Raw genomic sequence first — 15,868 nt, forward strand, 5'->3', positions numbered from 1 at the left:
AGGTTGCCTCTTCGTTCATAACCTTCCCCCACTGCTTTTGTAAATTTCAAGAAAACTTAAATTTTTTTTGTAGTTTTAGAGGAGGACCTCCTCCCCGACCAAATGTCGAAAAGCGTATCTTTTGTAAACGTCCCAGAAAATGTCAAGCAAATTATAAGCCTTAAGGGGCGGCCTCTCTTCCGTCCAAATATCACAAAATCAGGTATCAACTATTACGGTTGACGGAGGTTACGATCTCTCCCCAGTCCTCTGTAAATTTCAAGTAACTCGGTAAAGTTTAATTGTTTCTCTGTATGTACTTAAGAGAAGCGGATGTCTCCCTAGGCCCTTTTATTTTTATTAAAAAATCAGGAACCTGATATAAATTTCGTAACCCATTTTTTCTGTAAAATTTCAGTCGGCGGAGTTTAGTTTTATTTATTTATTTTTTATTTTTATTTAATAATTTGTAAAACTAGTACAACAAGATGATACATCTTATAAATTACAGTACTAGATTCATGTTTTATCAGAAATAATGTGTAAATGTGTTGGTGTAGGAGGAAACAAATAAATATTAATATAAATATGAATATGAAAATTAATTAATATAACATTTTTCTTTTTAATAATTGAATATTTTTATAAGTTAGCAATATTTTATATTGTGAACAAGATTGTTAAACAGTTAAGAAAATATTTTAAATAATTCATTTTTAAAGCGGATAGCATTGCTTGTAGTTTGCAGTTTGAAGGGTAAGGAGTTCCAAAGACGAATAGTGTATATGAAGAATTGCCTTTCGGATACTAGTGATCGTATCATAGGATGTATTATTTTCAGTCCTCTGTTCGAACGGGCAAACTGGATACAGCTATAGAGGTTTGGTGGGCTTTTAGTATAAACTATTTTATGAAGTTGAACCAGACATTTTACTTTCAACAAGTTTTCGAATTTAATATTGAATATTTTATATGCATACTCTGATATTCGGTCATAGCGTCGCTTGTTGAAAATATATCGAGCAATGTTGTTGTAGGCAATTTTTAATTTTTGGGAGTCTGAATAGTTTGAGCTTGCAAAGATTTCACATCCGTACAAAAGTTTTGGAATTAGAAATGTTTTTGCTAACAACATTCGAATAGGTTGCGGCGTACTTGTCCGAACAGCCCATAGATTTCGTAGCATTCCGTGAACATTTCCGACTGCGCTAAGAATATGATCTGACCATGTAAGTTTTGAATTAAATATTATTCCCAAATTCTTATGCGATTGAACAAAATCAATTGCAACATTTTCAATGCATAGTTTAGTAGAGATACTTTCAATTTCCACTGTTTTATTTTTTGCAATAGCCAAATATTTTGTTTTTGAGGGATTTAAATGGAGACCATTATTACGAGCCCAATTTTGTATGAGATTTAGGTCTGAGTTTATATCATTTATGCATGATTCAATAGTGTGTATATGGGCACTTGTGTAAACTTGTACGTCATCAGCATACATATGTAAGTTACATGTTTGTGGTATTTCCGTCAAATCATTGATATAAATAGTGAAAAGAATTGGACCAAGGATTGATCCCTGAGGAACTCCTCGGGATATTTTATTAGGTATAGATCGTTTGTTGTTTAAAAACACTATCTGTGAGCGAGATTTAAGATATGATGATATTAGCTTGCAAGCGTTTTCAGAAAAAAAGAATAATTTCTCAAGTTTGGATAGCAGCATTTTATGGTCAACCGTGTCGAACGCTTTGCTATGGTCGAGAAGTACTAGAAATGATACCATTTTTTCATCAAGTCGTTGGCGTATAGTTTCTATAACTTCGGTGAGCGCTGAAATACAGTTCCTTTGCTTCCGGAATCCAGATTGTTTTTCAGATAGAAGTTTGAAATTGTCCAGGTATTTTATTATCTGCTCATTCATTATGCGCTCTAAAACCTTTGAAAGAAAAGGTAATATTGCAATTGGTCTGAACTCATTTTTAGCTTTAGGAAGTGGTATTATTTTCGCGACTTTCCATTCAGTTGGGAAGGTAGACTTAGTTAGGCAAGTATTAAGTAAATATGTAAAAAAAGGAAGCAGCTGGGGTAATACTATTTTCAGAAATTTAGGACTTAATTCATCGACGCCAGTTGCATTCGACTTTATTGAATAAAAACTTTTTAATACTTCATTCTTATCAACGCAGCGAAAGGAGAAAGTATTCTCAGGCTGAACAAAATCAATTTCGGAGTACATATTTCTTAAAGGTTCTGCTGTATTTATCGTTGAAAATGTTTCATTTAGTTTATTTACATCGATTTCATTACTCACATTCGTCTTTTTATTTCCAATACCAATGTTGCGTATCTCTTTCCATTTCGATTTGCTGTCTAAGGCGGTTTTGAATTTTTGACTGTAATAGTTTGATTTAGCATTTTCAATTGTTTTGACCACAACCCTCCTCGCAGATTTGTACATCTCATATAGGTATGGTGTTTTGAAACGTTTCCATCTCTTATATGCAAGATCTCTGGTAACAATTTGATGTTTAATTTCGTTATTGAACCAGGGGGGTTGTTTATTTTGTATACGAATTGTTTTTACAGGTACACAAGTATCATAAATTGCATTCAAGTTCTCTTGGATAAACGTCAGTTGTTTATTTACGTCCACAAAGTCATATATCCTTGTCCAGTGTACAGATTCGATGTATTGGTTCAGCAAACGATAATCAAGGTTTTTGAAATCTCGAAAAGTTACGTACGATTCCGTATTTTCAATGGCAATATCATATGTTATAAAGAGCAAGTCATGTTTAGAAAAACCGGGAGCGCATAGTTGGTCATAGAGCAAAATTTTTGATTTCTGATTAACAAAAATAACATCCAATAAGGTAGCACTTGTACTGGTAAAATGAGTGGGAGTTTCCGTGTTTACAGGGTGGAAGTCAAACGTTTGCAGGTTCTGTGTTAGCGTATTAGATTGAAGCAGGTTGCTGTTTAGGTCTCCAAGCAAGATAATATCATCATAGCTAAGAGAAATATTTTCTAAAACTTGCATAACATGTTCAAATGCAATTCGATCATTTGGTCTATATATACAGCCAATAAGAATTCTGAAGTTTGTGTGGGTACATAATTCAGCAAAGATATACTCGATTGGACGGTCACTCGCAGAGCGCAGTTTAATATTGCAAATCAATGTTGATCTTACGTATATCGCAACTCCACCTGCGTTGGATAGTCTATCAGATCGATGAAGTGAGTAGCCTTCCAAACTATATATATCATCACAAATCTTTGGATGAAACCATGTTTCAGAAACACATATCACGTCAACATCTGAATTTATGAATACATAGCGAAATTCATCCATTTTATTATTTAAGCTCTGCGCATTTATATGTGCAATTTTTAAACCCAGTTTCTGTTTACATAGTATCCTAATCATATGCCTTAGCTTGTCTTTGGAACCGATTGCGATGTGGTCACTCATTGGTATAAAAAGTAGCAATGCTAATTATAATGAAGTGATTGTAAAGGATATTGCTTTGCATAGAATACATTAAGTCATTGTAAAAAGTTGAATTTTGGGTTAATGGTTTATGTGATTTAGTTTGAAGTAGGTTAATAATAATACAAAAATAATGGTTGTTTTTTGAACTATTGTAAATCATTTGTAGTATTGTTTTCGGGAGCCTCCAAAGAGTTTTCAGGCCAATTGTTTTCCCGAAATAAACAGAGTAATTTGTCGATGTTTTCCACATATATTGGTCTATCAGAACTTAAAAAAAAAAAACAAAATTTGGGCAAAGGGGTGGTCCCCCTCCCCGACCAAATATCGGAAAATAATGTAGCGGATTTTTTTCTACATGCCAACCCCAACATTCAATGAAAATTTCAAGCAAATCGCATAATTTTGTTCCAAGCTTCAAAAAGTAGGGCAAGGGGGAGGTCCCCCCCCCATCCACATATGAAATCATCGGGTACCCCATATTAATTCCATAACCTCACCACATGTTCTCTGTAAATCTCAGATAATTTAGAGAATTTTAGTTTTTTCATTGTACTTTAAAAAAAGTCGAACAAAGGAGAGGCCCCCCTCCGCCACCAAATATCGAAATAAAAAGTAGCGGATCTTTGTCTAGATGCCAACCCCAATCTTCAACGAAAATTTCAACCAAATCGGTCAACTTTGGTCCAATTTTCAAAAAGTTCGACAAAGGGGAGGTCCCCCTCCGCGACCAGGTGTCAAAAAATGAGGTACCTTATTTTCACCACATGAACGCCCCCTACGATCTCTGAAAGTTTCAAGTAAATCGGTTCAGCCGTTTCGGAGCCAACTCGGTACATACAAACAAACAAACAAACAAATAAACAAACATAAATTGAATTTTATATATATAGATTTTGACAAAATGTTATTTTTATAGAAAATTTTGACAAAATTTTACTTTTATAGAAAAGTTTGACAAAATTTTATTTTTATAGAAAATTTTGACAAAATTTTATTTTTATTGAAAATTTTGACAAAATTTTATTTTTATAGAAAATTTTGACAACATTTTATTTTTATAGACAATTTTCTCAAGAATTTATTACTATATGAAATTTTGTTAAATTTATTTTCTGTAGAAAATTTTGTCATAATTTCTGTACAAAATTTTGATTTCTAAAGAAATTGTTCTCATTTTTTTTCTATTGAAAATTTTATCAAATTTTTATTTCTATAGAAAATTTTTCCAACATTTTATTTCTTCTACAGAAATTTTCTAAAAATTTTCTAAAAATTCTTCTACAGAAAATTTTCTAAAAATGTTGTTAAAGAACATTTGGTCAGCATTTTGTTCCTATAGAAAATCTTGTATTTTTTTATAGAAAACTTTGTCAAAATTTTATTTCCATACAAAATTTGGATTTTTAACGAAAATTGTGTCAAAATTTTATTAGAAAATTTTGTGAATTCTTCTTATAGAAAATTGTGTCAAAATTTTATTTTGATAGAAAAATTTTGAAGTTTTTCATAGTTCAAAAGGATTTTTTTATTTCTATAGAAAAGTTTGTCAAAATTTTATTTTTATAGAAAATTTTACCATAATTTTATTTCTATACAAATATTTATATATAAAATTGTGTCAAAGCTTTACTTTTGTAGAAAAGTTTGTCAAAATTTTACTTCTATAGAAAATTTTCTAAAAAATTTGTTTAAGAACATTTTGTCAAAATTTATTCCTATAGAAAATTTTGTCATGTTTTTTTTTGATAGGTCATTTTGTTAAAATTTTATTTGTATTCAAAATCTTGATTTCTAAAGAAAAATTTCTTAACATTTTGTCAAGGTTTTATTTCTATAAAATGTTTTATCAAATTTTTATTTCTATAGAAAATTTTGTCAAAATTTTATTTCTATAGAAAATTTTGTCACAATTTTATTTCTATAGAAAATTTTCTCAAAATTGTATTTTTATAGAAATTATTGTCAACATTTTATTTCTATAGAAAATGTTGACAAAATTTTATTTTTGTAGAAAATTTTGACCAAATTTTATTTCTTTGAAAATTTTCTCAAGATTTTATTACTAAAGGGTGGTTAAAATTTCAAGGGGCGATGTTGATTTTGAATAAAACACAAACTATTTAGGAAATTATTGTAATTTTATTTTATTATGATATATTGGTATTACTCAATTATGTATGGAACAAAATATCGGCCAAATGGGCGCCGCGACCTCGGTGGCACACCTTCATCCCATGGTCCAAATTTTCGATGACGCTGAGGCATAATGGAGGTTCTATGCCGTTAATGTGCCGAATTATCTCATCCTTTAGCTCTTGTATTGTTGCTGGCTTATCGACGTACACATTTTCTTTCAAATAACCCCAAAGAAAAAAGTCCAACGGTGTCAAATCACATGATCTTGGCGGCCAATTGACATCAGCATTACGTGAGATAACACGGCCATTGAATTTGTTGCGCAAAAGAGCAATTGTTTCGTTAGCTGTGTGGCAAGTGGCACCGTCCTGCTGAAACCACATATCGTCCACATCCATATCTTCCAATTCGGGCCATAAAAAGTTCGTTATCATCTCACGATAGCGAACACCATTCACAGTAACTGCCTGACTGGCCTCATTTTGGAAAAAATACGGCCCGATGATGCCGCCAGCCCATAAACCGCACCAAACAATCACTCTTTGTGGGTGCATTGGTTTTTCGACAATCACTCTTGGATTCTCATTCGCCCAAATGCGGCAATTCTGTTTATTGACGAATCCACTGAGGTTAAAATGTACCTCATCACTGAAGATGATTTTCTTCGAAAATTGATCATCCACTGTTGCCATTTCTTGGAACTATTTAACACGTTGTTGCATTGTGTATCTCTCCATGGTTCAAATTGAGTAAGTCTGAAATAGAGAAATGTCAAATAAAATTCGGAAAAAAACTTGGCTTTTAGGTGTGGTTCAAATTCAACATCGGCCCTTACAATTTAACCACCCTTTATATGAAATTTTGTTAAATTTATTTTCTGTAGAAAAATTTGTCATAATTTATTTCTGTACAAAATGTTGATTTCTAAAGAAATTGTTCTCAAATTTTTTTCTATTGAAAATTTTATACATACAAAATTTCTAAAGGAAATTGTGTCAAAATTGTAGAAAATTTTGTCAATTCTTCTTATAGAAAATTGTGTCAAAATTTTATTTGGATAGAAAAATTTTGAAATTCTTCATAGTAAAGGGTGATTCTTTTGAGGTTAGGATTTTCATGCATTAGTATTTGACAGATCACGTGGGATTTCAGACATGGTGTCAAAGAGAAAGATGCTCAGTATGCTTTGACATTTCATCATGAATAGACTTACTAACGAGCCGCAACGTCGAATTTTCAGTGAATGGGCCCTAGAAAAGTTGGCAGAAATCCGCTTTTTTATCGACAAATTTTGTTCAGCGATGAGGCTCATTTCTGGTTGAATGGCTACGTAAATAAGCAAAATTGCCGCATTTGGAGTGAAGAGCAACCAGAAGCCGTTCAAGAACTGCCCATGCATCCCGAAAAATGCACTGTTTGGTGTGGTTTGTACGCTGGTGGAATCATTGGACCGTATTTTTTCAAAGATGCTGTTGGACGCAACGTTACGGTGAATGGCGATCGCTATCGTTCGATGCTAACAAACTTTTTGTTGCCAAAAATGGAAGAACTGAACTTGGTTGACATGTGGTTTCAACAAGATGGCGCTACATGCCACACAGCTCGCGATTCTATGGCCATTTTGAGGGAAAACTTCGGAGAACAATTCATCTCAAGAAATGGACCGGTAAGTTGGCCACCAAGATCATGCGATTTGACGCCTTTAGACTATTTTTTGTGGGGCTACGTCAAGTCTAAAGTCTACAGAAATAAGCCAGCAACTATTCCAGCTTTGGAAGACAACATTTCCGAAGAAATTCGGGCTATTCCGGCCGAAATGCTCGAAAAAGTTGCCCAAAATTGGACTTTCCGAATGGACCACCTAAGACGCAGCCGCGGTCAACATTTAAATGAAATTATCTTCAAAAAGTAAATGTCATGGACCAATCTAACGTTTCAAATAAAGAACCGATGAGATTTTGCAAATTTTATGCGTTTTTTAAAAAAAAAAAAAGTTATCAAGCTCTTAACAAATCACCCTTTACAAGAGGATTTTTTTTGCGAAATCTACCAACATGTTAAGAATTCCATAAATCTGTGAAACAGTAAAAAATTTACCATTTTTGATAGAATTCTACCAACTGTGGCAACCGTGGTGCTGTAATAATATCAGAAATTTTTGGAACACGGTTTGCCTTTTTATGCTTTCCAATGGAATATAACATAACATTCTCTTCTCCATTACATCCCATATGTTTTCATGTAAGTTTTAGTTGTTTTTGTATCTTTAGTCTGAATTTAAAAATGTATTGTTTCCATCACTTGATTTTCAGTTAAGTTATAAACTTTTACTCCATTTTCTCTACAGCTACTTATATATCGGAAACTTTATCCTTTTCGGCGAAGATGTCAACAAATACGTGAAGGAATTTTTTTCGGCCGAAATTTTCAACTATTCGTTTTCATATATCTACTTCGATAGACTTTTTTCTTGTGAAGGATAATTTTACCAATGCGTGCCTACTTAAGAGGAGAAAAAATAAACAGAGTTTGCTAGTCATCCTGTCAACATAAGATATGTTTGAGAAATAATAAAAAAAACGTGGAAAGTTTATGTCGAAAAATAATTTTAAAAGGAATATCATGTTTACGTGCAAGGCACTAAGTTTATGCTCAAGATGAAAACTCTAAGGCTTAACGAGACCATATACGATTGCCTTTATTATGAACTCGTTTTTTGATACGGTTGCCTACTTTAGTTAAAAGTCCTCGAGGAGGAGTAATGAACCCCTTATCATTGTTAACCCAACTCTAATGGAACTTTTCGTTAAATACACTTTCATGCTGGGAGTTTTTATTTTCTGTTTTTTTTTTTTTTTTTTGTAAATGGGAGTGAAAAGAAAACTTCCGGTTTTTGGGAGTTCAGTTTCAGTGCAATCTGCATGTTGTAGAGGAATTACGTTACCACTGAGCTTATTTTACAAGGAGTTCATTGTTGCAATGGATACAGAGAAAAAAATTACAAAGTCAAACTAAATGAAAAATGTCCAAAATAAATAAGATAATTTAAAACTAAATTAAAATAAATTGAATTGAATTAAAAAAAAAAAAAAACATGGACCGATACAAACCATGGCCGATCCACAATATATTCTTCACACCTATTTATGGCCCTAAAAACGGCTAGATTTCCAATTTCAGGCAAATTGGATAAAAACTACGGTTTCTAAAATCGGAAGATCGGTAAACTTATTATTTATAAAAAATATTTTAAATTAAATTAAATTATTTATTTATTTATTTTTAAATAATAAAATATTAAAATTTAATCGTTTATATTTTTATGTCCAATTAATTCTGTTTGGTTGCTTTGGCTTTATAATTTTTGTGATTGAAACAGTTTCAATTGAAAAATTATTTGGATTAATTAATTTAATAAAATAAAATTAAAAAAAAATTAGTAAAAAAATAAATAACCATAAATTTATTATTCTATTAATAAATAATTTTAATTATTCTATTAATAAATAATTTTAATTAATTTATTTACTTATAAATATTAAAAATGAATTTTTGTTTTAACAATTTCTTTATATCTAATTTAAATTAATTTATTTATTTATGTATAATAATTTATAAAGAATAAAATATTAAAAAATAATTATTGTTTTAATAAATTATACTATATATGTCCAATTAATATTATTTATAAAACAAGTAAGGAAAGTCTAAAGTCGGGCGGGGCCGACTATATTATACCCTGCACCACTTTGTAGATCTAAATTTTCGATACCATATCACATCCGTCAAATGTGTTGGGGGCTATATATAAAGGTTTGTCCCAAATACATACATTTAAGTATCACTCGATCTGGACAGAATTTGATAGACTTCTACAAAATCCACTAGGGTGGAACACAATGTTAGTAAAAAAATATGGGAAACATTTAAATCTGAAGCAATTTTAAGGAAACTTCGCAAAAGTTTATTTATGATTTATCGCTCGATATATATGTATTAGAAGTTTAGGAAAATAAGAGTAATTTTTACAACTTTTCGACTAAGCAGTGGCGATTTTACAAGGAAAATATTGGTATTTTGACCATTTTTGTCGAAATCAGAAAAACATATATATGGGAGCTATACCTAAATCTGAACCGATTTCAACCAAATTTGGCATGCATAGCAACAATGCCAATTCTACTCCCTGTGCAAAATTTCAACTAAATCGGAGTTAAAAATTGGCCTCTGTGGTCATATGAGTGTAAATCGGGCGAAAGCTATATATGGGAGCTATATCTAAATCTGAACCGATTTCAACCAAATTTGGCATGCATAGCAACAATGCCAATTCTACTCCCTGTGCAAAATTTCAACTAAATCGGAGTTAAAAATTGGCCTCTGTGGTCATATGAGTGTAAATCGGGCGAAAGCTATATATGGGAGCTATATCTAAATCTGAACCGATTTCAACCAAATTTGGCACGCATAGAAACAATGCTAATTCTACTCCCTGTGCAAAATTTCAACTAAATCGGAGCAAAAAATTGGCCTCTGTGGTCATATGAGTGTAAATCGGACGAAAGCTATATGGGAGCTATATCTAAATCTGATCCGATTTCAACCAAATTTGGCACGCATAGCAACAATGCTAATTCTACTCCCTGTGCAAAATTTCAGCTAAATCGGAGTTAAAAATTGGCCTCTGTGGTCATATGAGTGTAAATCGGGCGAAAGCTATATATGGGAGCTATATCTAAATCTGAACCGATTGGCACGCATAGCTACAATGCTAATTCTACTCCCTGTGCAAAATTTCAACCAAATTGGGGTAAAATTCTGGCTTCTGGGGCCGTATTAGTCCATATCGGGCGAAAGATATATATGGGAGCTATATCTAAATCTGAACCGATCTCAATAAAATTTGGCACACTTGACTATAGTACTAATTGTTCTTCTTGTGTAAAATTTTAAGCAAATTAGGGTAAAACTCTGGCTTCTGGGGCCATATAAGTCCATATCGGGCGAAATATATATATTGGAGCTAACATATGCACTAACTTATAATACCCTGTTCCACAGTGTGGAGCAGGGTATAACAAATAAAAATAATTCAAAACAAACTGAATTAATATAAACCAAATAAAATTAAATTAAAACAAGTAAGGAAAGTATACCATTTTAACTCCTTCAAATTTGTTGGGAGCTATATAAAGGTTTATATTCCCATATACAAATATTTAAATATGAAACGATTTGGACAATTTGTTTTAAACTTTTACAAAATCTCTAGACTCAAAATTTAAATTGGTTAATCACCGGGACGGACCAGAAAGGCCTGCATTTATGATTTATCGTTTGATACATACGAATTAGAGAATAGGTAAATTTGAATCATTTTTGCGAGTTTTCCATTTAGCAGTAACGATTTTACAAGGAAAATGTGGGAATTTTGGTTTATATTTGCAAAAAAAAAAAAAAAAAAAAAAATTTAATTGCACTCTAAGTCCAAAACTTCAAATGAAACTTTGGCCTCCGTGGTCATATGAATCTAAATCGGGCGGATGATATATATGGGAGTTATATCAAAATATGTACCGATTTTGACCAAATTTGGCATACCTAGGAAAAATGTTCGTCCTACTCTCTGTGCAAAACTTCAAGTAAATTGGAGTGAAATGTTGACCTCTGGGTCCATATAAGTGCCTATCGGACGAAATTTATATATGGCACCTATATCTAAATCTGAACTGATTTCAACTAATTTTTTCATGCATACTAAACATGTTAATTCCATTCTTTGTGCACAATTTTAAATAAATCGGAGTGACATTTTCACCTACACACAAAAAAATAACTGCAAATAAATATTAACAACTTTATTTGTATGTAAAATCTGCTGATGCTCAACAAATTTGTCTATTGAATATGAGACATTTGTTGTTGAAATGTGTTTGTAGATGCTTGACAGAGGAAATAATAGAAATATTCTGAATTTTCAACAAATTGTTTTGTTGCGAAAATAGTTGACTGCTATCGACATGAAAACGAAAACAAAAATACAAGACTGGTTACGCGCACATCGCTGAGAACATGTACGAAAGCTAAAAGAAGTATGCGAAGAATACCGTTAGAACAAAATGAGTATGAGCACATGCACGTGTATGATAGCAAGCAAAGAGCTAATTCATCAGAGAATACAGAAAAGCATTTATAAATGTCTGTGAAAAATTTATATTTTTCAATTTGGTAGTTTCTTAAATGTGTTCGTTGTATGAGATAATTAATAAAACCATATTAATATCGGGATTAGAATTATTACAATTCTAATTAACTAGAATATATATCACTGGGCAAAAAGTTGTCAAAATGCTTGCTAGACCCTGGATTACTCAAATTTAAAATCGTCATACATTTACAAAACTGAGTATAGGATTGTCGACACAAAAATGTTACATGTTCCCCGTCCAAAAATAGCATTTTGATCATATTCCTTCTCTGTGTGTTCTTAGCAAAATATCTCCAAAATTGTTCCGGCAATTTTGTGCAATAATTCTGTCAATTTCAATTTAATTTTCTTGTCAATACACCAATAAATTTGTTACAGTCATTGATAGAATCCAACAAACCACATACAAATTTTTTCGTTCAAATTCAAAAATATTTGTTAAGGATTAAACATAACGTTCAACAACAAATATTTTGTACTGTTGGATGCTCAACAAATTACTTACAAATTATGTTATTGAGAACACAAATTATTTGTTGCCTTCTGATGGTAACGATTGCTAACTACTTTTTTGTAATAATGGTTATTAGAAGTACAAATTAGTTTGTTGCAGGAAAATTAACAAATTTTGTTATTGATTTTCCAACAAAAGTTATTGGTTCTCCAACTTATTTTTATCTGTGTACGGTGGTCTTATGATGACAGATATATATGGAAGCTATATATAAATAAGAACCGATTTCAACCAAATTCAGTATGCATATTTATAATGTTAGTTCTACTCCCTGTACACAACTTTACGTAACTCGGGGTAAAACTTTGGTCGCTGGGGCCATAGGAGTGTAAATTGGGCGAAAGCTATATATGGGAGTTATATCTAAATCTGAACCGATTTCAACCAAATTCGGTATGCAAATTTATAATGTTAATTCTACTCCCTGTGCAAAAGTTCACGTAACTCGGAGTAAAACTTTGGCCTCTGGGCCATAAGAGTGTAAATCGAGCGAAATTCACAAACTTATTATACCCTCTACCACAGTAGTCGTGAAGGGTATAAAAATTAAATAAGACTGAATTAAGTGAATATAAAATTATCATATTTAATTAATTAAACTAAAAATATTAAAACTTAACAAGTATATACGGCCGTAAGTTCGACCAGGCGGAATCTTATGTACCCTCCACCATGGATTGCGTAGAAACTTCTATGAAAGACTATCATCCAAAATCGAATTCCTTGGGTTGTGGTATCTTAAAACTTCTTAACGTCGTTTTCTAAATTGTGAGTTAGTCCATACGTGGTAGAGAGCCAGAATTGAAATATGAAGGTCGCTTATATGGGGGCTATATACAATTATGAACTTCATATGGACCAATTTTTTTGTGATTGGGGATCGATTTATCTGAGGGCTATATATAACTATAGACCGATATGGACCTAGTTAGGCATGGTTGTTAACGGCCATATACTACCACATTGTACCAAATTTCAACTGACTCGGATGAAATTTGCTCCTCCAAGAGGCGCCAAAACCAAATCTCGGGATCGGTTTATATGGGGGCTATATATGATTATGGACTGATATGGACCACTTTTGGCATGGTTGTTAAATATCATATACTACAACCACGTACCAAATTTCAACCAGATCGGATGAATTTTGCTTCTCCAAAAGGCACCGGGGGTCAATTCTGGGGATCGGTTTAATTCAGTGTTTTGTATTATAGTTTTTGTGATTGAAATAATTTCAATTAATTAACTCCGTGATTGTATAAAATAAAATAGAAACCTGAGATCGGCAGATAATAAATTAAATTAATCATATTAAATTAAAATTAATAATAAAGTTGTAATTAAAAAATGTAAATTCCTCATGTATAAGGAAAGAAGTAATCCACAGGTATTGCCTAATTTGTTTCTTTAGATAATTCAATTTTATTCAAACTTTTTTTTATTTTTTATTTCTTTGTATCAAATTGCAAATAATTCTACAAACTTGATATCGTACGATTTACTTCTATTTACCAGGTTCAACATATTTTTCAGTGTATTAATCCTTTCGCTTCTTTTGTTGCTGCTTATTCACTCGTTCTCGTCCCGCTTTGTAGCTATCGTCGTCGTTGGTTAATATTGGATAGAAACAGCACCTCTCACATTGCCATAAATCATAGAAAAGTTTTTAACAGCTCAACATGTTGGCCCAACAATGGTGTTAATTTTCACTTTTTGTTTTTGTTAGGGTAGAATTTTTGGCTTGGACGAAAAACGAAGTCATTGTAAAGGATCGCGTTTTGGTTTCTTACTCATATGGTGAGTACTGGCTGCTTAAATAATTTATGGAAATTTCAGGGTTTTCTCTTCAAACGAAGAAATTGCTGTGGTTTTCTGTTTAACCCCAAAAAGCAACATGAGACCGCTTAATTTTATGATGTATTTCCTCAATTTGGCAAATAAAGATTAAATGCTAGAAGATGGTGCAATTAATAGCAACATAGTGTGAATATTAGAAATGGTTCGATGTGGGGATTGGGTATAAGTTATGGACTTATTCCAAAAGTTTTGTCATAGTTATGAGTTTTAGTTGACAATTTATGTCATGACAAATAAAATAGGAAAGTCGATTTATATGGAACTATAATAATAATGATGGGTCAGTGCCGATCTGGTCTCTCTAGGCGGCCGTTTTTCATCCTTGATGACTCGTGGTAGTCTTTCCCTCTCACGTCAATACTGCTATGGTAGGAAGAGATAGCTCTCCGAACAGCGTTTCCGTGTGAATGCATCATATACATATACATATAAACTAATCACCAAAGTGTCACTGATAAGGTGAATTATTGAAGGTTCGTCTTTTATGGAAAGTAGAGGGATGTGCTTCGATCGTGACCATGTATAGAGTGACAGGCAATGGCAATTCGAAAGCATAGCAGTTATCCTCTTTGTGTGTTGCTAAATCTCGTAGTCCAAATGGGGCGGCGTAATCGAGGGGGGAGGCGACTTTATCTCCTCCTTATCTTTCCTCAAAGTGCTAGCAGCCAAGATATTCTGAATTGAGAACAATTCTCAATTCTGCGTCTTTACCAAAAGGAGAACCTTGCATTTCTTGGTTATAGGAATGCCCTGAGCAGGAATAAGGATACCGAGCTTCTGATTCAATTCAGTAATCCAAGATGTGAAAATGATTGCTGTCGAGTTGGAGACATAAAGTTGTAAATTTCTGCCAAAAACAAAGACCCTAAGGAGGATAGGTAATCATTGTTCTTCACGTTAAAATTCTTGATATCTCTACATAATGTGAACGTGAGACAATCGACCTTGATCTTCCTGGGCATGGCAATGATCTGACCACGAATATCGATAACAAGCTCCAGATGCACCTTTGCAATCAACTGTGTGAAAATGGTTGCTTTCGGTGTGGAGACAGAAAATTTTAAATTTCTGCAAACAAAAAAGTTCCTAAGGGAAGAGGAGGTAATCATTATTTCACTTTATCACGTTAACGTCCTTGAAATCTCTTCATAATGGGATTATGGAACAATCCTCCATTGGGTTTATCAGGTGGAAATCTGGTGCAGGAAGAGGAGCCTTGCAATATACAAACTGAAATGTTGGTGTTGATAATCCTACCTAGAAGAAAGCCTTGTGTTCCTCCCAGCCGAAGATGTTTTGCCTCGAAACTCCACATAAGAGAGTCATCTATTTGTACATCTTAAATGATTTGAGAAGTTAAATATCAGAGTGCTTTCCCAATATATCTTCGTTTTTGAGAAGCATCATCTTTGGTTCCGAATTAGAGCCAAAATCCTTCAATGAAGATCAAAATCTTTAGATACCAGCAAACTTTTTTCTGGTTGCAGGAATATTACATCAGAATCCAGACTAAAGTGGACATTAAGTCATCTACCAGTAGGGAGTACAATACATAGATTAGATCGTTTATATGGGATCGTGTTGTTCATCTCTTGATAAAATTGGCTGTTGGTTCGTACAGTGTTGTGATTTCCTGGTTTCCGTCTCGGGACAACCCTTGTCATTTTCAGAT

General features: G+C 32.6%; 1 protein-coding gene across 1 annotated transcript; it reads right to left on the bottom strand.

Moving 5' to 3' along the window:
- Positions 1–667: 667 nt before the first annotated feature.
- On the bottom strand, positions 668–3,340 carry LOC142225202 (uncharacterized). Its single transcript, XM_075294977.1, has one exon. It carries the CDS (start codon positions 3,338–3,340, stop codon positions 668–670), a length of 2,673 nt encoding a protein of 890 aa, XP_075151092.1.
- Positions 3,341–15,868: the final 12,528 nt, after the last annotated feature.

Source organism: Haematobia irritans, chromosome 2, assembly GCF_050003625.1.
Source record: "Haematobia irritans isolate KBUSLIRL chromosome 2, ASM5000362v1, whole genome shotgun sequence".
NCBI lineage: Eukaryota > Metazoa > Arthropoda > Insecta > Diptera > Muscidae > Haematobia > Haematobia irritans.